The sequence below is a fragment of the Hyperolius riggenbachi genome, chromosome 12, assembly GCF_040937935.1.
Source record: "Hyperolius riggenbachi isolate aHypRig1 chromosome 12, aHypRig1.pri, whole genome shotgun sequence".
NCBI classification, from domain to species: Eukaryota; Metazoa; Chordata; class Amphibia; order Anura; family Hyperoliidae; genus Hyperolius; species Hyperolius riggenbachi.
Genome location: NC_090657.1, coordinates 183,543,826 through 183,568,913, shown reverse-complemented (window position 1 = coordinate 183,568,913; position 25,088 = coordinate 183,543,826). Strand labels below are relative to the sequence as shown.

Genomic DNA, 25,088 nt, shown 5'->3' with positions numbered 1-25,088 from the left:
GCTGCAGTTGTGGCTTGTGGTAATCACTGATGGACTGTCGCTGTGCATGTGCTGCAGTTGTGGCTTGTGGTAATCACTGATGGACTGTCGCTGTGCATGTGCTACAGTTAGGGCTTGTGGTAATCACTGATGGACTGCCCCTGTGCATGTGCTGCAGTTGTGGCTTGTGGTAATCACTGATGGACTGCCCCTGTGCATGTGCTGCAGTTGTGGCTTGTGGTAATCACTAATGGACTGCTGCTGTGCATGTGCTGCAGTTGTGGCTTGTGGTAAACACTGATGGATTTCCTCTGTGCATATGCTGCAGTTGTGGCTTGTGGTAATCCCTGATGGGCTGCCGATGTGCATGTGCTGCAGTTGTGGCTTGTGGTAATCACTAATGGACTGCCTATGTGCATGTGCTGCAGTTGTGGCTTGTGGTAATCACTAATGGACTGCTGCTGTGCATGTGCTACAGTTGTGGCTTTTGGTAATCGCTGATGGGCTGCCGCTGCACATGTGCTGAAGTTATGGCTTGTGGTAATTACTGATGGACTGCTGCTGTGCATGTGCTGCAGTTCTGGCTTGTGGTAATCACTAATGGACTGCTGCTGTGCATGTGCTGCAGTTGTGGCTTGTGGTAATCACTAATGGACTGCTGCTGTGAATGTGCTGTGCTTGTGGCTTGGGGTAAATACTGATGGACTGCTGCTGTGCATGTGCTGCAGTTGTGGTTTGGGGTAATCACTAATGGACTGCTGCTGTGCATGTGCTGCAGTTGTGGCTTGTGGTAATCACTGATGGACTGCCTTTGTGCATGTGCTGCAGTTGTGGCTTGTGGTAATCACTGATGGACTGCCTTTGTGCATGTGCTGCAGTTGTGGTTTGTGGTAATCAGTGATGGACTGCCGCTGTGCATGTGCTGCAGTTGTGGCTTGTGGTAATCACTGATGGACTGCCTTTGTGCATGTGCTGCAGTTGTGGCTTGTGGTAATCACTGATGGACTGCTGCTGTGCATGTGCTGCAGTTGTGGCTTGTGGTAATCAGTGATGGACTGCCGCTGTGCATGTGCTGCAGTTGTGGCTTGTGGTAATCACTAATGGACTGCTGCTGTGAATGTGCTGCAGTTGTGGCTTGGGGTAAATACTGATGGACTGCTGCTGTGCATGTGCTGCAGTTGTGGTTTGTGGTAATCACTGATGGACTGCCCCTGTGCATGTGCTGCAGTTGTGGCTTGTGGTAATCACTGATGGACTGCTGCTGTGCATGTGCTGCAGTTGTGGCTTGTGGTAATCAGTGATGGACTGCCGCTGTGCATGTGCTGCAGTTGTGGCTTGTGGTAATCACTAATGGACTGCTGCTGTGCATGTGCTGCAGTTGTGGCTTGGGGTAAATACTGATGGACTGCTGCTGTGCATGTGCTGCAGTTGTGGTTTGTGGTAATCACTAATAGACTGCTGCTGTGCATGTGCTGCAGTTGTGGCTTGGGGTAAATACTGATGGACTGCTGCTGTGAATGTGCTGCAGTTGTGGCTTGTGGTAATCACTAATGGACTGCTGCTGTGCATGTGCTGCAGTTGTGGCTTGTGTTAATCACTGATGGACTGCCTCTGTGCATGTGCTGCAGTTGTGGCTTGTGGTAATCACTGATGGACTGCTGCTGTGCATGTGCTGCAGTTGTGGCTTGTGGTAATCACTAATGGACTGCTGCTGTGCATGTGCTGCAGTTGTGGCTTGTGGTAATCACTAATGGACTGCTGCTGTGCATGTGCTGCAGTTGTGGCTTGGGGTAATTACTGATGGGCTGCTGCTGTGCATGTGCTGCAGTTGTGGTTTGTGGTAATCACTGGTGGACCGCCGCTGTGCATGTGCTGCAGTTGTGGCTTGTGGTAATCACTGATGGACTGTTGCTGTGCATGTGCTGCAGTTGTGGCTTGTGGTAATCACTGGCTGACTGTTGCTATGCATGTGCTGCAGTTGTGGCATGTGTAAATCAGTGACGGACTGCCACTGTGCATGTGCTGCAGTTGTGGCTTGTGGTAATCACTGATGGACTGCCGCTGTGCATGTGCTGCAGTTGTGGCTTGTGGTAATCACTGGCTGACTGTTGCTATGCATGTGCTGCAGTTGTGGCATGTGTAAATCAGTGACGGACTGCCGCTGTGCATGTGCTGCAGTTGTGGCTTGTGGTAATCACTGATGGGCTGCCGCTGTGCATGTGCTGCAGTTATGGCTTGTGGTAATTACTGATGGACTGCTGCTGTGCATATGCTGCAGTTGTGGCTTGGGGTAATTACTGATGGACTGCTGCTGTGCATGTGCTGCGCTTGTGGCATCAACTGATGGACTGCCGCTGTGCATGTGCTGCAGTTGTGGCTTGTGGTAATCCCTGATGGACTGCCGCAGTGCATGTGCAGCAGTTGTGGCTTGTGGTAATCACTGATGGACTGCCGCTTTGAATGTGCTACAGTTGTGGCTTGTGATAATCACTGATGGACTGCTGCTGTGCATGTGCTGCAGTTGTGGCTTTTGGTTCTACTGCTGTCCATGTGCTGCAGTTGTGGCTTGAATCTATAGATGGATTCTGAGTGGTAGAGCATTTTTAATTCATCATTTTTAAGGTAGCTCACAAACTGCAGCACGTCAGCGCCCTCTCCTTGGTAGCAGTGGTGCCATGTGACAAGAGACACCACTGTTACCAAGGAGAGGACAATGAGTGTCCTGCAGAGGTGAGATGACATCATTACCAGAATGCTGAAACCAATAAGTCTTATGCTGTTAGTACACATCTGGCTATCTAGAGGGGGAGCGCATCTGGACACTTAAAGGGGTGCACATCTGGCTATCTAAATGTGGGAAGGAGGCACATTTAACGTAGGGACACATGTGGCTTTTTGAAGTGAGCAAGGGGACACATCTGGTTATTTATAAGTGGAAGAGGGCATATTTGGCTATCTAAAAAGCATTTGTACATTTGGCTCCACCCATGACCACGCCTACATTCGGATGCATGGCCACACCCATTTGTTTGCACAGGTCCGGGGGGGGGTTATAAAAACTGTCTTTGTTCTGAACACCCTAGCTACGCCTCTGTCCATCACCACATTGAGACACTCCAACACCACAACCAGCACCACTCACCAAAATGCCGCATCCTTCAGCCCCATTGTCCTCATGAGCTCTCTGGTCTTCCTCCTCTCCTTAGTGACGTGCAGGTTCAGAAGATACGACAGTGAGATGAAGCACGAGCAAGCGTTAATAATGTATGCGATCATATGCAAACCCGATTTCTGCGTGATGCTAATCGAACTCATCTTCACCACTTCCGTGGTTGCCATATTGCTCCACATTACCTTCCCTGTGGTCCTCTGTAAAACAATTGTCCCGGGGGTTATTTTATTTCTCTAAATTGACCCTGAACACACAGGAAAAAATATAATTAGTGCGCTTTCTTCTTGTAATCGTACAAGAAATAAGTTTGTCTTATGTTTATAGTTGACTGTTTTGCGTCATGCACCATCATCAAGGCAACTAGTATACTTTGTGAATAGCCGTGGAGTCTCCTCGGGGACTCCTTGCTGCCTGAAGCAAATTTGTGAGGATGCCCCAGACACCCCCCCCCCACTGTAATAATGCATCATGCAGTGAAAACAGGAAGTAGAGAGGTACCGGCTGCCAGAGCAGATGGACCGCTGCGCCACTCTGGAAGGGGGCCCATGGAGAGGGAGGAATGATGTTGGCCCCACTACCCACTTCTACCGGGCATCTCGGTCTCCATGCCCGCACCCCGGTCCCCTCCCCTCCACCCCGATGCTGTCCCCAGTTTGACGCCTCCTGAAGCGGGTGCCTCAGGCGAATTTGCTGAGAATCGCGGCAAATTGCGTGCGCAAAAGTCAGCGATCGCGCAAATTGTGGCACTTTGCGCGCGCAAATGTCCGCAAACGGCACTTCGAGCGCTAACTGTTTAGCACACCACACCCGTGCTAAGCAGTTAGCACCGCTTTGTGAATCAAGCCCTATGTCTGCTTCCATGAATCAGGAAGTAGAAACTGTGCAGATTTATTTTAGGATTTGTACCAGCTGTAACAAAGAAATGCTTTTTGTTTAACCCTCCTGGCGGTATAAAAAAATCTGCCAGGAGGGAGCGCAGCAGTTTTTTTTTTTTTTTTCTCCCCCCTATATCATGTAGCGAGCCCAGGGCTCGCTACATGATAGCCGCTGCTCAGCGGCATCCCCCCCCGCCCTCTTCGATCGCCTTCGGCGATCTCCGATCAGGAAATCCCGTTCAAAGAACGGGATTTCCTGGAGGGCTTCCCCCGTCGCCATGGCGACGGGGCGGGATGACGTCACCGACGTCACTGACGTCGGGACGTCATTGGGAGTCCCGGGCCACCCCTCGGCGCTGCCTGGCACTGATTGGCCAGGCAGCGCACGGGGTCTGGGGGGGGGGCGTGCGGCGCGACGGATAGCGGCGATCGTGCGCGGGCAAAAAAATTAAACAAACCGGCCCAGCAGGGCCTGAGCGGCACCCTCCGGCGGCTTACCCCGAACTACGTTCGGGGTTACCGCCAAGGAGGTTAAAGGTTAGTATGCTGTTGTGTAGCTTTTAGAGCAGAGAGGAGGTCTGAGTTCAGTTCCGCTTTAAGAGTTTTAAGAGTTTAACCTCCAAGTTTCTGCAATAGGAGAGACCAGAACAGGGGCGTAGCAATAGGGGTTGCAGAGGTTGCGACCGCATCGGGGACCTATGGGAAAATAAATCCTTCCCGTTTGGTAACCCAGGTCTGACGGTGCAGGTACTGGTCAGTCCCTCTCCTTGGATTATCGAAAGCATGAAGTTTGTCATACTATATCCCGGAGGGTTAGACTAACACTGAGAGAAAACTGTAGGAGGTGCCTTAGAATAGTTATGGTCCAAATTATGATTATAAAAACAGGAGTAGTTTGATGTTACCTCTTTCAAGGAACAAAACACATGAGGTAGATATAATGTTTATTGATGCACATAAGACCAGTGGCGTAGCAATAGGGGGTGCAGAGGTAGCGACCGCACTGGGGCCCCTGGACCAGAGGGGCCCATTAGGGGCCCAACTTCATTCATCTTATTAGCTTTTCATTGGTGCTATACTGGTAATAAAGACCTCTATATGTGCATTGAACAGTAGTAATCCTTAACAGTCTCCTTGCTCTGATTACACCTCTCTGACACTGCAGCTGTCCATGGTAGGTTTTGAGGCTCCATATCAATAGAGTGGTTGGGGCCCCATGTAAAACTCGCACTGGGGCCCCAAGCTCCTTAGGTACACCAGTGCATAAGACAACACATTTCACATGTACTTGCCTGCTTCTTCAGATCAATGTAAAGTGCCTAACTTGCAGCAGTCGCGAGTGAACAGAGGCACCCACACTCACGACTGCTGAAACCTAGGCACCTTACATTGACCTGAGGAAGTGTGCAAGTACTCGTGAAATGCGTTGTCTTATGCGCATCAATAAACAGGGCAACAAAATTTTACATTTCAGGCCACAGGAACTTTCTGGGAATAGTTGACCATTTCCTGGCTGAAGAAGAATATATGACCTGGGTAGCTCCTTGGTGCTTAAAGTGGAATTGTCAGACATAAAATAAATTTTCATCTACCCACTGCTCTGTGTTTTTTATGCAGTCTACAACCTGACCCTGCATCACAAGCATTCCAATATAATCATAAATGTTTCTGGTACAATAAATATTATCTCAGTCATCCTGGCTCTATTCTGGTACATTGCCGGGAGAGGGAAACTTGTTATCTCCCCTCCCACATTCTTGCTCCTCACTGATTGGCTCAGGGCAGTTCAGTGTGACTGGTTGAGGCTGAGAAGGAAAATACACCTCACCCCTCTGCAGAAGCTGTTGAAATACAATCTATCTTTATTTACTATATATAATTCACTGAAATCGAAAGGTGGACATTACGGCTCTTCCTGTTCAGTAAGCCAGCACCATTTCAGTAGAAGACATTCCTACCACTACTACGGCCTATAGAGCTTGCCGTAGTGGCTGCAGTTCTGGCGCTTTGATTCTGCCAGGAAAAAAAGGGCAATATAAATGTTCTGTATGTGACAATACATATGTTATGTAAATACGGTATGTAAGTAGAACAAGTATTTACCTACTTATATATGTGTTTTTCCCAGGGATAGTATGACTGTCCCTGCTGCTTTAACCACCTTAGCGGTATGGACGAGCTCAGCTCGTCCATTACCGCCAGAGGGTGCCGCTCAGGCCCTGCTGGGCCGATTTGGATCAAATAAAGTGCAGCACACGCAGCCGGCACTTTGCCAGCCGCGTGTGCTGCCTGATCGCCGCCGCTCTGCGGCGATCCGCCGCGAGCAGCGGCGAAAGAGGGTCCCCCTAGCCGCCTGAGCCCTGCGCAGCCGGAACAAATAGTTCCGGCCAGCGCTAAGGGCTGGATCGGAGGCGGCTGACGTCAGGACGTCGGCTGACGTCCATGACGTCACTCCGCTCGTCGCCATGGCGACGAAGTAAGCAAAACACGGAAGGCCGCTCATTGCGGCCTTCCGTGTTACTTTTGGCCGCTGGAGGCGATCAGAAGAACACCTCCGGAGCGCCCTCTAGTGGGCTTTCATGCAGCCAACTTTGGCTGCATTACTTAGTTTTTTTTTTATTTAAAAAAAAACCTCCCGCAGCCGCCCTGGCGATCTTAATAGAACGCCAGGGTGGTTAAGACAAGTAGCAAGATAAAAAAAGATTAAGTTACAGATCTTAAAAAAAAAAAAAAGACAGAGATATCAGGTATATGTGCTAAAGTGTACCTGTAAGTAGAGATGGGCCGTACAACAAATTTTAGGTTTGCGAACGTGAATTTCCTAAAAAATTTGCGAATCTTCTATTCGCAGTGGGCTCCATAAACTTACATGGCAGGCGAACAGCCGCCGACTTAGGGGTTAATAGCAAAGCCCCCTTACGTGCTAAAAATACCAAATTTGCAGGGCATGTGGAGGTATTGCAGTGGGTACATGAGGAAAAAAAAGACCTTATAGTTTTTGAGAAAGTCGATTTAACCACTTAGGCTGGTTTCACAGTGGGACGTTACAGGCGCACGTTAGAGCAGCCTGTAACGCACCCCACCGCACAGCAATGAAAAATCAATGGGCTGTTCACAGTGCCCACGTTGCGTTACACAGTAACGCTGCGCCATTACACAACGTACTGCATGCAGTACTTTGTAAGCGGCAGAGCCGCGTTAGACTGCTTGGACATGCGCAGTAATGTTGGGGAGGAGCGGAGAGCGGCCAAGCACATGGCTAATTAATATTCACTGCACTCAGTGACGTGCAGTGTTTACTTCCTGGAGCAGCCCCTCTGTGCGGCGATTGGCCAGGCGGGACCACGTGATGCCACATGCGTCCAAGAGTGCGCATCTCGGCATCACGGACGCCAGAGTGAGCTGCACAACACGGCTCACTCTGACGCCCACCTTAGAGAGCACCAGGCGTTGCGTTAGGGGCACGTTGTGCGACCATAACGTCCCCTAAAACGCAACGTCCTGGTGTGAAACCAGCCTTAAGGACCAGGGCAGTTTTCTATAATCTGTGCTGGGTGGGCTCTTCAGCCCCCAGCACAGATCAGGTGGCAGGCAGGGCGATCAGACTTCCCCCCCCCCCCCCTTTTCTTCCCCACTAGGGGGATGTCCTGTTGGGGGGGTCTGAATGCCGCCGGCTTGCTGTGCCTAGCGGGGGGGGGGGGGTGCCTCAAAGCCCTCCTCCACAGCGGTATTACCCCCTCCCTCTCCCTCCCTCCCCTTCTCAATATAGGCGGCAGTGGTGCTCACCGCCAGGTCGTGATCACGCTTACGCGTGGATTCACGACCATTTTGACGCATTCCGCCTCGGACACGCTAAGCCATGAATAGATTTTCAACCACGAAAATCTACTTCGGCTTCGCGTGAATGCGGACAGAAATCCGCATTCACGCTCGTGAAACCCGGCGCTGAAGTCGTGGTTAGCGGAAATGCGTCAAATTATGCGGAAGTGACACATTGCAGGCCAATCAGAGGGCCCCAGCCAGGCCCTAGCAACCAATCACAGGAGGGGAGCTATGCCCTCCCCTCCTGAATATAAAGCGGCGGCCATGATGGAAAAGCTCTGTCCTTGCTAGACTGTGGTGCTGAGAGGATTATCTCCAGGCCATTGTTGTTTGAGCAAGTGCATTTATTGTGTTAAAAACAAAGCGTTTTTTTTGCTAACACTGCTCTTATACTGTACACAGTTAGCTAGTCAGTGAGTGATTGCTGTAGTTAGTTGTAGTCAGTGTAGTGTAGTGGGAGTGTGGGAGTCTAGTGATTATTTAACTGTGTGTAGTGCAGGCAGGTTCAGTGCTGCAGTGTAGTCAGTGTAGTGGGAGTGGGGATTATCTGTGTGTAGTGCAGGCAGGCAGGTTAGTGCAGCTGCAGTGTTCACTTGTATATTCCAGTGACAGTTATACACTTGTACTATTTGCAGGCAGCCAGTCACACCGCCGGCGCCGCCACTCTCTGCCAGCGCTGTTCATTCATTCTGTCAGTGACCTTGTGCCGTGCCCAGTGCCCACTGCTCGCTCGCTGGCATATGAGCATCTCATTACACAGTGTGACATCCTTGTGTGCCCACTGCATCCTTCAGTGACCTAGTTGTCTAGCGGGGGGGGGGGGGGTGCCTCAAAGCCCTCCTCCACAGCGGTATTACCCCCTCCCCCTCCCTCCCTCCCCTTCTCAATATAGGCGGCAGTGGTGCTCACCGCCAGGTCGTGATCACGCTTACGCGTGGATTCACGACCATTTTGACGCATTCCGCCTCGGACACGCTAAGCCATGAATAGATTTTCAACCACGAAAATCTACTTCGGCTTCGCGTGAATGCGGACAGAAATCCGCATTCACGCTCGTGAAACCCGGCGCTGAAGTCGTGGTTAGCGGAAATGCGTCAAATTATGCGGAAGTGACACATTGCAGGCCAATCAGAGGGCCCCAGCCAGGCCCTAGCAACCAATCACAGGAGGGGAGCTATGCCCTCCCCTCCTGAATATAAAGCGGCGGCCATGATGGAAAAGCTCTGTCCTTGCTAGACTGTGGTGCTGAGAGGATTATCTCCAGGCCATTGTTGTTTGAGCAAGTGCATTTCTTGTGTTAAAAACAAAGCGTTTTTTTTGCTAACACTGCTCTTATACTGTACACAGTTAGCTAGTCAGTGAGTGATTGCTGTAGTTAGTTGTAGTCAGTGTAGTGTAGTGGGAGTGTGGGAGTCTAGTGATTATTTAACTGTGTGTAGTGCAGGCAGGTTCAGTGCTGCAGTGTAGTCAGTGTAGTGGGAGTGGGGATTATCTGTGTGTAGTGCAGGCAGGCAGGTTAGTGCAGCTGCAGTGTTCACTTGTATATTCCAGTGACAGTTATACACTTGTACTATTTGCAGGCAGCCAGTCACACCGCCGGCGCCGCCACTCTCTGCCAGCGCTGTTCATTCATTCTGTCAGTGACCTTGTGCCGTGCCCAGTGCCCACTGCTCGCTCGCTGGCATATGAGCATCTCATTACACAGTGTGACATCCTTGTGTGCCCACTGCATCCTTCAGTGACCTAGTTGTATATCCAGTGCCCACTGCTGTGCCCACTGCATCCTTCAGTGACCTTGTACTGTGCCCACTGCATCCTTCAGTGACCTAGTTGTATATCCAGTGCCCACTGCATCCTTCAGTGACCTTGTACTGTGCCCACTGCATCCTTCAGTGACCTAGTTGTATATCCAGTGCCCACTGCTGTGCCCACTGCATCCTTCAGTGACCTTGTACTGTGCCCACTGCATCCTTCAGTGACCTAGTTGTATATCCAGTGCACACTGCTGTGCCCACTGCATCCTTCAGTGACCTTGTACTGTGCCCACTGCATCCTTCAGTGACCTAGTTGTATATCCAGTGCCCACTGCTGTGCCCACTGCATCCTTCAGTGACCTTGTACTGTGCCCACTGCATCCTTCAGTGCCGTTGTACTGTGCCTGGTGCATCCTTCAGTGACCTTGTACTGTGCCCACTGCATCCAGTGATTCATTACTAGCAACATGTCTGGCAGGGTTTCGCGGGGTGAGAGGAAAGGGAGTTCAATTGCCTCAGCCACTTCTGGGACTGCTCCACGTCCAGGGAGAGGACGCCCAGCTGTACGTGGTCGTGATGCAGCAGAAAGGGGGGCAGCAAAGCCTGGGCCGAGTCAGCGGACGCCATTGTCCAAATATACCACCAGTATGTTGGCATGGTCCTTCTGTGCTGCTGCTGCTGAACTGACCGCCCGCATTGTCCTCCTCCTCCTGACTCAGTCGCTTCCCGCTGCTGCACTCTGCGTTCACACTGCCCGGGTCACCGGGTGCATTTAATTTTTTGGCCAGCACTATGCTGCTACTACTACTACCAGTATGTTGCCGTGGTCCTTCTGTGCTGCTGAACTGACCGCCCGCATAGTCCTTCTCCTGACTCAGTCGCTACCACCACTGCACTCTGCATTCACACTGCCCGTGTCCACTGACAACTCTGCTGCGATGTCATTGCTAATTGCTGCAAAAAAAAAACCAGAAAAAAATTACAAAAACCTCTCTGGGGCCTTTTTGGCGTCAGCCACTCATCCTCCTCCAGCGGTACCTTCGCCGCCAAGTGCCATTGGAACTCGCCTTCACCTCTTTGACTGCTTAACGCGTATATCCCTTTTTAAAACCACTTATTACCAATTAATAGCCCCATTTAAAGTGTTGATTTCACTTTAAAATCCATTTTCTCTAGAAAAAAAAAATTTTGGGAATTTTTTATGTTGAAGTTATGTTGCCCCTTATCACCTCGATAATCCATGCAATTTGGGTGATTGTAGCATGTATGGGGGCTTTGTTATTAACGTTAAAAGAAAATCCGCCTCCGGGCGGGAATCCACGCGTGATTACGCCATTCACGGCAGAAAATCCGTGTGGTTGCGTGGACGCGGACGAAAATCCGCATGCGGCGGGGCCGAATGCGGAATTTTTTTTGCAACCACGCGGATTGCCGTATTCGTGGATGAGGCACATCCGAGCATCCCTGAGGCGGTACAGGACAGCGATCCGTCCTGTACCGCCTCAGATATTCTTCAGCCTATCAGATGGCGGTGATTCCCGGCCAATCAGAGGCCGGGGATCGCCAATCTCCTTTACGGTGCTGCTGTGACAGCAGCGCCGTAAAATGTAAACACCGGGGATTACGTCCCCGGGTGTTTACATTTAGCCTGCGAGCCATGATCGGAGGCTCGCAAGGCTGTTCACGGAGCCCCCCTCCGTTCAAGCGGCCATTTCCATGGAAACACAGGTGCGACCAGCTGCCGCCGATAGGCGTGGCTGGTCGTTAAGTGGTTAAAGTTTTATAGGAAAAAAAGAATACATTTCAATGCGGTAAACATAAACATTTTTTTTCAATGTTCAGAGTGTGAGAATTTTTTTTTTTAAATGACGTAGGGTCCCCCATCCCAAGCCTCTTTAACCCAACCACTTGTCCCCCATGCAGGCTGTGATAGCCAGAATGCGGAGCCCTGGCCGCATGGGGCTTTACACCCTGAGCTATGCCAGCCCGCATGGTCCATGGTATGGGCGGCTCCGGAGAAGAGGGGCATCCAAGCCTTCCCCTCCCCCAATCCATAGACAAGAGGCTCTTCCCTACCTCTGGTGCCCCAGGACGAGGTGAGTGTCGATGACTCCCTGGGGGGGGGGGGGTCATGGGGGCATCTGGGAGTCCCCATTAAGAAGACAGATGCCTGCCCCTCTCCCACACTGTGAACATTAAAAAAAAGTTTCAAAAAATAGGTAAAATTGCCAAGAATCTTTATGCAGCCATATTGCGGCTGTATAGCGATCCCTGGCCAAAGCGTTGCCACTTCCACTGGATTTCCAGGGGGTCCTGCGTACAGACACCCTGGAAACACCGTCATGAAATTCATTGCTTTCTTTTGATGTATGTCAATTTACACTAACATTAGGTTTGCTACATTATCTGTCATTTACTGCATTTAAATGTATTATTTTTCCTATGAAACTTTAAAATCAATTTTCTCAAAAACTATAAGGTTTTTTTGATTTTTTTTTTCCTCTTGTATCCACTGTTCTCCCCCACAAATCTGGTGTTTCTAGCATGTAAGGGGGCTTTGCTATTAACCGCTAAAGTCGGCGGCCGCTCGCCTGCTATTAAAGTTTATAGGGAAAATGCGAACGCAAATTGTATTTGGAAAAATTTGCGTTAAAGGCGAATGCAAACACCCCTTGTTCGCTGTGAACTGTTCCCCCGCAGAACAGTTCAGCTCATCTCTACCTGTACGGATTAAATGTTCCCCTATGGGGTACTCACCTCGGGAGTGGGAAACCTCTGAATGGGTTTGCTTCAATATTTTGATATTATTTATGATAGAATTAGACATTAAGGGTAAAGGTAACAAACGCAGGTGCAATATACAGAGAATCTGCCATTTTGAGTTTGAAGCAAAAAAATATGTTTATATTGCCACGCTCAGACAGTGCAGGGCAATATTACCGTTCCTACCGGCAGCAAGTACCGTGAGTTACTCTATCAGTACTCCAGTAGTGCAAATGTTGCTACTATCAGTTCGTTACCGTAGCAACGTCCGTGCTAATAGCAAAACTTGTGAAAAACGCCGCCGATAGTAACAGTAATATTGCTGTACACTGTGCATGGCAATATTACTGCTAGTTAGTGCATCTGGCCCTTTATTAGGTAAGATAAATTAATTACCTTAAAGGGACCCTGAATAAAAAAAAAAATCTTTTTTTTCCTTGTTCCCAATAATATGGAATAGTTTTTTTATGTAAGTGTCCTTATTTCTAGAAAATGCAATATAATTGTTAGGCATCAGAATTCATCTGGTTCCCTGCAGACGTACTTGCGTACTATCATTTCCGCAATGCTCTTCGAGGATCTGTTAGATTGAGAGCTGGCAGGAGTGTTACTGTTGCCCAGTGGCGGCCTCAGGTACTGCAGGAAGTCTTCTTTTTCTCACCAGGCTAGTTATGGCCCTGGAGAGCTTTTTGTCTTCAGCCAGTTTTTGTCTGAACTCACTCTGAGCTGATTATTTTCCAGGTGAGCTTAATTTACATGTGTTTCCTGATTGGTTGCTGCTCACATAAAGGTCTCTTCCTGTTTGAGCACCATACTAGGTGCTAGTTCCTAGAGCTAAGCTGCTGGGAGTGAATGGGATTGATTTCTGTTATGACTTCTGCTTGATCGTTGGCTAGGTATTGGATTGCTGCCTGTCTTGACCTCTGCTATTCTTCTGTCTCATCCCTAGTTTGACAGTCTTCTGACCTCTGGTATTGACCCTTCATGGACTCTTATTTGGTTTTCAAGTTCACTGATTTCCTCAGCTTCCGATTCTATACCCTGCAGGAAAAGGTCCTGGTGGCAACCGAAGTCTGATAGACAAGTTCAGTTTTCCATTCAAGTGGGTGCTTGACTTTAGGTAAGGGGCGTGGTGGAGATTGGATCTGAAGGGAAACTAGTGGTTGCATGGAAACCTAAAGCTAAATACTTACCTAACAAAGCAGGAAGATGGATCACAGCGATGTCCCCCAATGACGAGTGTTCCCCAATCTATCTTCCTGTCGCTGAGTACACTCAACGACAGGCGCAAATAATAGTTCAAGCGATCGTGATACTTTGCGGTAGAGTTGTCGGTGATCTTGAAGATCCAATCCACCGTAGCAGTTATTGTCCCCTCGTGTCGGCAAATGTTGTTGGCATAATCGGGCGTCTGTACCCACATGGCAAGATCGTGGAAACGATCGCTAATCATTGAAAACCTCGCCAGCCAAAATCATCGGAAAAATCGCATACTGGGTACGGGCCTTTTCAATAATACTTAGCTGGAATTTTCAGCCAAGCAAGTTACTGCTATTAAGCAAACAGTAAACGGCGTGAGGTTCAGTATATATTACCTGGCCCTGCAAACTTTTTAGGTTATTTCTCTGATAGGAATTAGTGACAAGCAGATATTTTGCATATACGTAATTTCACATCTTAGCTTGCAATTACTATGTGAAATCGTAATTGATAATTTTTGGCAAATTTTGTAATTCATTTTGTTGCAATGTTGCATCATAATTTTGCATTAACTGATAATCTTGTGCATAATTTTGTGTTTACGCATAATTACGTTATTTATCGCAATTAGGTGGTAATTGGTTGTAATTATGCGAAATTGTGTGTAATTATGAATGAGGTATTTCAAAAATAATGGTAGTTACGAAGATAATCATAATTATAAAAATTACGCATATACTTGTAATTATGCAAAATTGTGCATCATTTTTTGCTATTATGATTGGAATTTACAAAAATTACATGAAATTACACATAAGCAAAATGTACCATTAAGATCATGACTAGACTGAATACATTTTGGAGATTGTTGCAGTGCTGGGTTTACAGGTTCGATTTCTAGCCAGGACGCAAGCTGTATGGAATGTACCGTATATGTTCTTGTGATGTCATGATCAATTGATGTGTCAGCTTGTTAATATTACAGAGACAAACTGTAACGATAGGTGTCAGCAACCAGAGAGAATCTGATTATTGGTGATCTGCAGTATCACCAAGAATACAGATCTATACCTGATTATGGATGATCTGCAGAATCACCAATAATACAGATATAGTGCTAACCTCTAGACACCTGAAGCGTGTAAGTGTTTGGTGTAACAGTAGGAATTGAACCACCGGGTGTAGCAGGTGTCTCCAATTAGTAGAGAAGACTCTACTGCAGTCAAGGGCTCCAGGAGGGAGAGTCCCCGACTGGTCTTGCAGCAGGCCCCCCCTCTGAGGAGCAGGGGACCCCGTTGCAGGAGGACTGAGCACCCAAAGGTTGGGTGACAGCCAGAAGGGTCGTGCAGGCCGGGTCGGCAACACACAGGCAGATAAAGTACAGAGACAGGAGACAGATTCGGAAACCAGGGACAGGCAGGGTCGGCAACAGAAGATCAGATGTGCGAAGGTACCGAATCAGAATACAGAAGAGAAGTCGGGAGAGATACAATTCATAAACAGATATCCAATAATGCCTAGTCTTGAGTGTGAGGTCCGTGGTCTCACCCTGGAACTGGTCTAAGGAATAACACCGATGGTATACAATTCCTAGTCTGGGGTGTGAGGTCCGTGGTCTCTACACCCTGGAACTGGTCTAAGGAATAACACAGATGAGATACAATATTTCTAGTCTGGGGTGTGAGGTCCGTGGTCTCTACACCCTGGAACTATGCTAGAGAATAACACAGATAATAATACAGTGAACTGGCTAAGTGTGGATTCCCAGGTCCTCCTGGTTCCACCACACTGAAGGATCTGACTAAGGTCTGAGTGCTAACACATAGGTATTCGCAACGCCAGACAACCAGCAACTGAACAGCAAGAGATATATATAGTAAAGCGCTCCACAGCGCCACCCAGCTCCCATCAACCAATCACCTGCTGAGCTGGGATCAGCTGACCGCCTCGATCAGCTGCCCCTTCTGCTATTGGCATAAAGAGCCTGTTTTGCGGCGCGCGTAGCTCTCCATCTGTGTGCACTACTAGGTCCAGACAAACCAGAAGCATGTTGCTGCGGGGAAACTGCCGCTCTGTGCGTGGATTCCGCCGCTCTGTGCGCGGATTCCGCCGCCTCACTACCAGAACGCGCGGTGGCTTCTCCGCAATCCGTCACACAAACTAAGAGAAAAGAATCGTACAGCGCATGTAAAGATCATTTCTGATGATGGGAGCAGGATCAAGGCATCGCAGACAGGACCACGCATGCACGATAGCTGTGACTATAGTTCTAGTCGGAGATCTTTCTGAGGGGCCAGCGGCACAAAGGAGGGGACTGGGAGGACTCTCTGGGACCTGAAAGACTATGACGGGCTGGAAAAAGCCCCAGGTAATTAAAAATAACCACAACAACAACAAATAACATTTGTAAAGTGCTTTTCTCCCGTAGGACTCAAAGCGCATAAGCATGGCTCAGAAAAGTAATTGGTTGATTGGCAAATTGTGGTAAAGATGAGGAAGAATCCTATATGTCCGTAAATGCCAGGCTTAACGGGGGGCTTTTAAGTCTGGATTTGAATAGCACCAGGGTTGGGTCTGTCTTTACTGGGTGTGGTCGGGAATTCCAAAGGGTAGGGGCAGTATGACAGAAAGCACTGGCTCCAAAGGGTTTGAGGTTCACTCTGGGAGTGACCAAGTTTATGGATCCTGTTGATCTGACGTTGTTAAGGGGTGCGGTGCAGTTTCTGCGTGTCCTTCATGTATCCAGGGCCCAAATTGTGTAGGGAGTTAAATGTCAACAGTCCAATCTTGAAGAGTATTCTCTATTTTACAGGAAGACAGTGCAATGAGTGAAGAATCGCTGTAATGCGACAGTGGCGAGGCTGGTTTGTTATTAATCTTGCAGCAAAATTCTGTTCTAATTGCAGGTTGTACAGGTCCTTGTTTGGGAGTAGTCCAGCTGTAATGTGATGAAGTCGTGAACTAGGATTGAAAGATCCTCTGGGGAAATTAGATGTTTAATTCTTGAAATGTTCCTCAGATAGAAGTAGAAATATTTGATAACAGCCGAGATTTGGTTTCTGATTAGGTGAGTTTCAAATCCCGCGCCGCCCACTCGCAACTCTTCAGGGAGGGAGGGAGGGGGAGAGGAGAGGAATCGGCACCGGACCGCGGGCCGTAGTTTGCCCGACGCTGGTCTAGATCGAGAGATAACAATCTCATCTGCCAAGCTTTTATATTACCCTTCGACATATGTATACTGTACATGCTAATCAGGTTACCTCTCCGGTGTCATTTTTTCTAAGTTTAATAAGCCCAGTCTGTCCAACCTTTCTTGGTAAGGTAGACCTTTTGTTACACACCCGGACCTTGATTTAATAATAATAATAATAATTCCTTTTTCTGTATAGTGCTATATAGTATAGTATAGTAGCAGTATTAGGGAGTCTTGCCCAAAGAACTCCTTACTAAGTAGGTGCTTACTGAACAGGCAGAGCCAAGATTTGAACTCAGGTCTCCTGTGTCAGAGGCGGAGCCCTCAACCGTCCATTACACTATCCAGCCACTTGATTTAGTGACCGGATCTTCTCCAGGTCCCTCTGGCACTGTCCCAATGTCTCTTACAGGGTGGTGGAGATGGTGTCAGCCTGCTTCCTTATTAGCTATGTCCCCTTCTGGGTTCCGGGGGAGAGGGGGGGTTAGAGCCATGGCACTGGCATGGGAGCCTGGGTTAAGTAAACTGTGACCAAGCAGCAATCTGTGCTGTTCGCTAGTCACGGCCGCAGAGTGTTCCATGCTGTCTCCTTCCAGTCAGTCCTGTCTGTTGTCAGTCAGTCCTGCCAGCCCTGTCTGCTCTAAGTCAGGCTTGTCAGTCCCCTCCCACCCAGGGCCGGTTCCAGACTTTTTGCCACCGGAAGTAATACTCTGAGGATGCCACCCCCCCCACCAACGTGTGTGTGTGCGCGCAAAGAGAAGAGACACATTGGAATGTGCATTGCAGGTACTGGTACAATGCTTACCTCCCTCTGCTTCCTCCAAGAGCGCATCTTCTCCCTGCATCTGATCCCCAGGATGCCGGGTATGTGCTGCACCGGTGCCGCATCACTCACCCGCTCTCAGCAGATTAGCGATGGTATCAGCAGCCACACGTGAAGTCCTGCTTCCTCTCTGACTACTACTCATGTGAACCTGCAACACGTAACAGGTCACTTGAGGCACCACTGTAGCCATGGATACAGGATGATGGACAGGAGGATGAAGATCCCATTGCTGGAACGCTGAGAGCAGGTGAGAGAAGTGGCACCATGCATCTAGGGAGGGGGAGATGGGAAATGCGAGGGGGGGGGGGACATTTGGGGAGGGGAGCCGCCTCTTGCTGCCCTCTAATTGTTACCACTCTAAAGCACATGATTTCAGGAGCGAGGAGATCATCAAAATATGCCTTTCCTCCCATCTTGACTCTGTTGAGCTGCAGAAACCTTTCAAGGTTTTTCAGAACTGCTGAGTACAGCTCCACAGAAGAAGCTGGTGCTATATACATTAATAATAATAATAATAAAGTGTGAATGTTGCTACTGTTACATTTGTCATTGTCAAGGGAATGATATAAACCCTTTGCATACCACAGCAATTAGTCCATGCTCTCACGGCTGCACCACCACACACTCATGTCATTCTACAAGCACCCAATCCTCTTCTTTTTTTAGGGACGTTGAAGTCCAGTCCTCAAGGGCCGAGGCCCTCACAAATCTTTGGCACAGCTCAAAAAACTCAAAGAATGATGGGACTGAATCAGGAAAGGCGTGGTTCATCAACTAGAATACATTACTTCCTTTCTCAGTCCATCCTAAACACTGGCATGGATAGGGGCCTCAAGGACTGGAGTTCGACATCTGTGGGCAGGGCTGGTGCTTCGATTGCGGCAAAGGGGGCAATTGCTCCAGGGCCCTGACCACTCCGCTGGTCCCCATGCCGCAGGACCCCCCAGGTAGTCTCCTGCTGACTGCTCCCATGGCCACCAGCCCCGCATGTTCCATAGCTGAACCTAAGCTGCCTTGTATCAACTCACCTGACCCAGCGGTAAATAACATGCACCGGGCATACCGAAGACGCAGGCAGCGTGGCTGAAGGCGGAGAACGGAAAGGAGCAAATGCCGGGACACGTATATTGTTACAAGACAGCTCAGGCTCAGCTTTCAGCCACGGAAGTAGTCAGCAGGAGACCATCTGAGGGGTCTAGTGGAGCGGGGGCCACAGGGTATGATTTTGCTTGCTTTGGGGGCATGGGGACATGGGGACTTTTGCCCTGAGGCCCCCGCGTGGCTCACACCAGCCCCATCTGTGGGAATCAGTCCCGGAACCCTACACTTTAATTCCCACACAGGCGCAACTGATGGGCCTATGTTTACCTCAACGATTGCAGAGTCGATACTGGCTTGTAGAGCGATGAAGCCCCTCATCCAGTAATATGTCGGATAACAGTGGTAATCAGACTTTCTTGCACAGTAACCTAGAAAACACAGAAAACTGAAAATCAGAATTTAATAAGTCAAGGACAGAAAATAGGTCACAGATCATATGCGGCACAATCCCTTTTCCAATGCAATTGTAATGAATAGCGGAGATGCCGCCGCGCGGTCTGGCGGCGGGGCGGCTGTCTCCGCGTTCAGACCGGCGGTTTCCGCACAGCAGCATGTGTCTGGTTTGCCTGGGCCTTCTAGTGCACACAGATGGAGAGCTACGCGCGCGCACGCGCTAGAAGACAGGACCTTTATGCCAGCAGGAGAGGTATCCGCTGATCAGGACGATCAGCTGATCCCAGCAGAACTCCTGATTGGCTGAGTGGCTGGGGGCGGCGCTGCGGAGAGCTGTAGTATATATAGATCTTGCTTGTCAGTTGCTGGTTGTCTGCCGTTGCGAATACTTACGTGTGAGCACTCAGACCTCAGTCAGATCCTACAGTGTGTTAGAACCAGCAGGGGCGTAGCAATAGGGGGTGCAGCGGTAGCGACCGCATCGGGGCCCTTGGGCCAGAGGGGCCCCGAAGGGCCCACCCTCAACTACAGTATTAGCTCTCTATTGGTCCTGTGATCATAATAATCACTTCTATAGATACTTTGAATAGTGGTAATCATTAATAAACTGATCCCCATCCCCTTCTTGCACCTCTGACACTGTAGTTGCCATTGGCAGATTTTGGTGCGCCGTATCAATTGTTATATATAGAGTGCTTGGGGGGCCCCATTGTAAAACTTGCATCGGGGCCCACAGCTCCTTAGCTACGCCACTGAGAACCAGGTGGACCTGGGAATTCACACTTAGCCAGATTCCACTCTTGTTATTTACTGTGTTATACTCTAGACCAGTTCCAGGGTGTTGAGACCAAGGACCTCACACCCAAGCTTAGGATTACTGTGTCATTGCTGTGTTATACTTTAGACCAGTTCCAGGGTGTTGAGACCAAGGACCTCACACCCAAGCTTAGGATTACTGTGTCATTGCTGTGTTATACTTTACACCAGTTTCAGGGTGTTGAGACCAAGGACCTCGCACCCAAGCATAGGATACTGTGTTATTCTTCAGACTAGTTCCCGGGTGTCGAGACCAAGGACCTCACACCTCAGACTAGGATTGTGCTTGATATCTGTTATTACCTTTTGCTCTGTCGACCTCTCTCTTGCTTTCTGATTCGGTACCTCTGCCTATCTGCCTACCAGTTGCCAACCTTGCCTGTACCCGGTTACCGAATCAGCCTTCTGTCTTTGTACCTTATCTGCTCGTGTGTTGCCGACCTGGCCTGCCCGACCCTTCTGGCTGTCACTCATCCCTCGAGTGTTCAGTCTGTCTGTACTACCTGTGACACTATTCCACCAAGTGTCAGTTAGCTGCAAGGACCTCCTGCTCCTCAGAGAGTCCTTCCTGCAGTGCAGCCAGTGGCCTCTATCCCATAGGAGTCCCCTGGCTGCAGTACAGTCTGATTTCCAGTTTACCAGGGAATCACTGGCTGCAAGATTATCTCTATCCCCTTCTCTTAAAGAGATAGTCCCTGCACAACCAAGGGCCACCTGCTCCTCAGGTGGTCTTTGGCCGAAGTTATCTGTGTCTCCCGCTCCACGGGAGATAGCCTACAGTTGCACCAAACACTTACACTTTATTAGGTCTCCAGAGGTTAATCATACTTGTATTATTGGTGATTCTGCAGATCATCCATAATCAGGTATACATCTGTATTATTGATGATTCTGCAGTTCATCAATGATCAGATTCTCTCTGTGTGCTGACACCTATCGTTACAGAACGGCAGACCAAGAAAACAAAATGGACGCACTCAACAGCCGTATTGATGGACTAACCACCTCGGTGGAGAATTTCATCAGGGTGTTGGATGGCCAACAGACCCAGATTACCGCTTTGTCTGGGTCCATACAAGTCCTCCAAACGGCTGTGAATGCAGTGCGATCTCCTCCAGTTACAGACTTGCGTATGTCTGTACCCAAAAGGTTTTCTGGCCATAGATCTGACTTTCAGAACTTTAGAAATCGAGTATTGTCTTATTTTGAGTTGAGACCCAATTTATCGGGAACTGAGGCACAGAGAATTACTTTTATTAAGACCCTTTTGTCAAGGGACTCACAAACATGGGCATATAGCCTCCAGGCAGGGCATGAGGCTTTGTCATCAGTTGTGGAATTTTTTAAGGCTATGGCCATAATTTATGATGATCCGGACATTGCTTCCACCGCTGAGCGGAAGCTTAAGACTTTACGTCAGGGTAAAGATCCGGTAGAAGTTTACGCAGCTGAGTTCAGGAAGTGGGCTGTGTCAGCTAGGTGGGGGTCATTCGCATTGTTAGACTGTTTCCTATCAGGTTTATCAGATGCAGTTTCTGATTTGATGTTGGGACACCCTGAACCAAAATCTATCGATGAGGCAATCTCTTTAGCAGTACGGGTTGATCGCCGTTTACGCTATCAAAAACAAACCCGGGGTAAGAATACTGTAAGATATGTCTCCTACGCCTCTCCTCCACCCGTGTCACCTCCACCAGAGCCAATGCAAATTGGACATTCAAGATTGACACGGGTGGAAAAGAATCGCAGGAAAACAGAACAACTCTGTTTGTACTGTGCAGAGGAGGGTCATAAGGTACAGAATTGTCCTAAAAAGTCGGGAAACGCTGCCGCCTAGGTGTAGTCAGAGGTAATACCCTAGGCGCGCAGTTATTACCTCTAAACAATAATCGTCTACTTCTTCCCTGCTCTATCAAATGGGAGGGTCAGACTGTTCCCACTGAAGCTTTTCTAGACTCTGGTTCAGCGGCTAACTTTATAGACTACGAGTTTGCAAAGAATTTGGGGATTCCCTTACTCCCGTTGGACCAACAGCTCTTGGTCACTGCGGTAGATGACTCTCCTCTGCAAAGTAGACAACCCCTTTCTCGGACCCCTGAGTTGATATTCAATGTTGGGGTGCTACACAAAGAGAGTCTACAGTTTCTGGTCCTGCGTATGGCAACCTCCACCATTATATTTGGCATGCCATGGTTACAACTTCACTCCCCTCAGATTGACTGGGCTTCAGGTCAGCTAACGAGCTGGTCTACCCATTGTCATCATCACTGTTTAGCGAAAGTAACCGTAGGAAACACCAAGATTCAGGTTAAAGGTGTGCCAACTCAGTACGCAGAGTTTGCTGACGTATTCTGTCCCAAATCAGCAGATAAACTTCCCCCCCACCATACCTTCGACTTTCCCATCGATTTAAGATCTGGTTGTATGCCTCCAAGGGGTCACCTCTATAATCTATCTGGGCCTGAGAAACTGGCAATGCAGGAATACATCAAAGAGAACTTGGCCAAGGGTTTCATCCGTCCCTCTTGTTCACCAGCAGGGGCAGGATTCTTTTTCGTAAAAAAAAAGATGGAGGCCTTCGTCCCTGCATTGATTATCGAGGCTTGAACAAGATTACAGTGAAAAATCGTTATCCATTACCCTTGATTGATGATTTATTCACTCAGGTTACCAACGCCAAGATTTTCTCTAAACTCGATTTAAGAGGCGCATACAACCTAGTTCGAATTAGAGATGGTGACGAATGGAAGACTGACTTCAACACACCCGACGGGCACTACGAGTATCTGGTGATGCCCTTCGTGTTGTGTAACGCCCGGCCGTCTTCCAGGAGTTGATTAATGAGGCATTCAGGGAGGTGTTAGGGAAGTTCGTCTTAGTATATCTGGACGACATACTGATCTTCTCTTCCAATCTGTTGGAACATCGATAACATGTCAAGTTTGTGTTAGGGAAGTTAAGACAGAATTTGCTTTACGCTAAATCGGAAAAATGTCTCTTCGAGGTAACCTCGGTTGCCTTCTTGGGGTACATTATCTCTACGTCTGGCCTCTCCATGGATCCTGGAAAAGTCTCTGCTGTTTTGGAGTGGCCTCAGCCTGTGGGACTAAAGGCACTCCAAAGATTTTTGGGCTTTGTCAACTACTGCAGGAGATTTATAAAGGGGTACTCAGGGACGGATCTAGGGGGGGGCAAGCGGGTCTCTTGCCCCAGGCGCAGTTTGTTGAATTCTTAAAAAGGCGGCAAAATTTGGATGGGGAATGGCAGTTTAGGCGCCAAAACCTGACCTCGCCCCAGGCGCAACTTGGGGCAACTTGGTCTAGATCCGTCCCTGTTTACTCCTCAGTGGTCTCGCCTCTCACTAGTCTCACCAAGAAGGGTGCTGATACTTACCACTGGTCAGCAGAGGCACATTCTGCTTTCTCTACACTGAAAAAACTGTTCTGTTCTGCACCCATTTTAAGACATTTGGATGTCACCTTCCCCTTTATCGTGGAGGTTGATGCCTCAGAGGTTGGGGTGGGGCTGTATTGTCCCAGCGCTCTGGTTTGCAGGGCAAACTCCACCCATGCGCCTACTTTTCTCGTAGGTTTTCACCCGCAGAGAAAAACTACGATATTGGCAACCGGGAGCTTTTAGCTATTAAATTAGCTTTTGAAGAGTGGCGACATTGGCTAGAAGGTGCAGAGCATACTATCACAGTTTATACAGATCATAAAAACCTGGAGTACATAGAGGGCGCCAAGAGACTTAGCCCTCGTCAGGCCCGGTGGTCTTTGTTCTTTTCAAGATTCAGATTTGTTATAACGAAAATTGCGCAAAAGGTGGATCAGCGCAACACCAGGCCGCCTCCGAATGGCCTCCAATCAGAGATGCGCTGAGCCCCCCCAGGAACTACAAACGCACCTTGAACCCAAACAGAAGCTCTGCATATACACCAAAAGCATGGCTGTTAAGTGGGAGCAGCTGACCAAAAATGAATTAAATTAGTACATAGCAAGGAAATAAGCAGCGCTACTTAAAAACAGACTAGTGCCTACCTGCAAAAGAGTGCAAGCCCCACTTGTGGGGTCGAATACACACCGAGCATACACATGACCTGTCTACCACTGGAGGATGTTGGTTTCCTGTAACAGCTTGCATGCAGCCTATTAAGTACTCGTCCCTCCCACTGCGAAGAAGTCAATCCTCCATGGGAGGGGCCTAACACTAACTAAATCCTAACCTATGTATATGCATAGCCTGGGTGCGCTACCAAGTAAAATTGAAAAATCGGAAATTGCGCAAAAGGTGGATCAGAGCAACACCAGGCCGCCTCCGAATGGCCTCCAATCAGAGATGCGCTGAGCCCCCCCAGGAACTACAAACGCACCCTGAACCCAAACAGAAGCTCTGCATATATTATTATTATTATTTATTGTATTTATAAAGCGCCAACATATTACGCAGCGCTGAACATTTAATTTAGGTTACAGACAATATTTAGGGGTGACATACAGCAATATGACAATACAGGAATAATAGAAAACCAGATCACAGAGCACAGTATGAGTACAAGGTAATGCTTAGTCAGTCACTGGATTGAGCATGGAGATTAGGCAAGTTAGGTTCACTCAGATGCATAGCATGGGTTCACAGTAATGGAGGTGCATGATCAGGTAGGAAACAAAAGGAGGAGGACCCTGCCCAAAGGCTTACAATCTAGAGGGAGAGGTAAGGACACGAACGGTAGGGGACCAGAGTAGTGATGCTCAAATACCCCTTTTTAAAATTCGAGTTTGGTCGAATTCGAATAGTAAATTATTCGAGGTCAGTCGAATATTCGAGTCGAATAATTTTTACTATTCGATTCGACCTCGGACTTCGAGCTCACTATTCGAGTCGGTATTCGAGCTCACTATTCGAGCTGACTATTCGAATTGGCCTTAAATAGCTTCCAACACTTGTTTTGAGGGTGAATGATGCAAGAAACATCTTTTTTTCCAAGTACCAACAGCAAGTGATTATGTGGGGATGTTCCTTTAAAAAAAAATGTGGAAAGAGAAGTTGTGTCCTTAATTTTGTTCAGTAGTGTTACTGTATATACTTGTTCTTCTTCTTCTTTATCTTTCTTCTTCTTCTTCTAGATCTTCTTCTTCTAGATCTTCTTCTTCTATATCTTCTTCTTCTTCTTCTTCTATATTGTCTTCTTCTT

General features: G+C 48.6%; 1 protein-coding gene across 5 annotated transcripts in view; it reads right to left on the bottom strand.

Moving 5' to 3' along the window:
• The window catches only part of LOC137541966 (ABC-type organic anion transporter ABCA8-like), a 246,224-nt gene that overhangs the window by 118,006 nt on the left and 103,130 nt on the right, over positions 1-25,088 (bottom strand). For all 5 annotated transcript variants that reach the window (XM_068263529.1, XM_068263531.1, XM_068263532.1 and 2 more), the window contains 2 exons: positions 18,953-19,053; positions 3,122-3,348 (listed from right to left, as the gene is read on the bottom strand). In XM_068263529.1, coding sequence (XP_068119630.1) covers positions 3,122-3,348; positions 18,953-19,053 — 328 coding nt within the window. The remainder of the gene's footprint in view (positions 1-3,121; positions 3,349-18,952; positions 19,054-25,088) is intronic.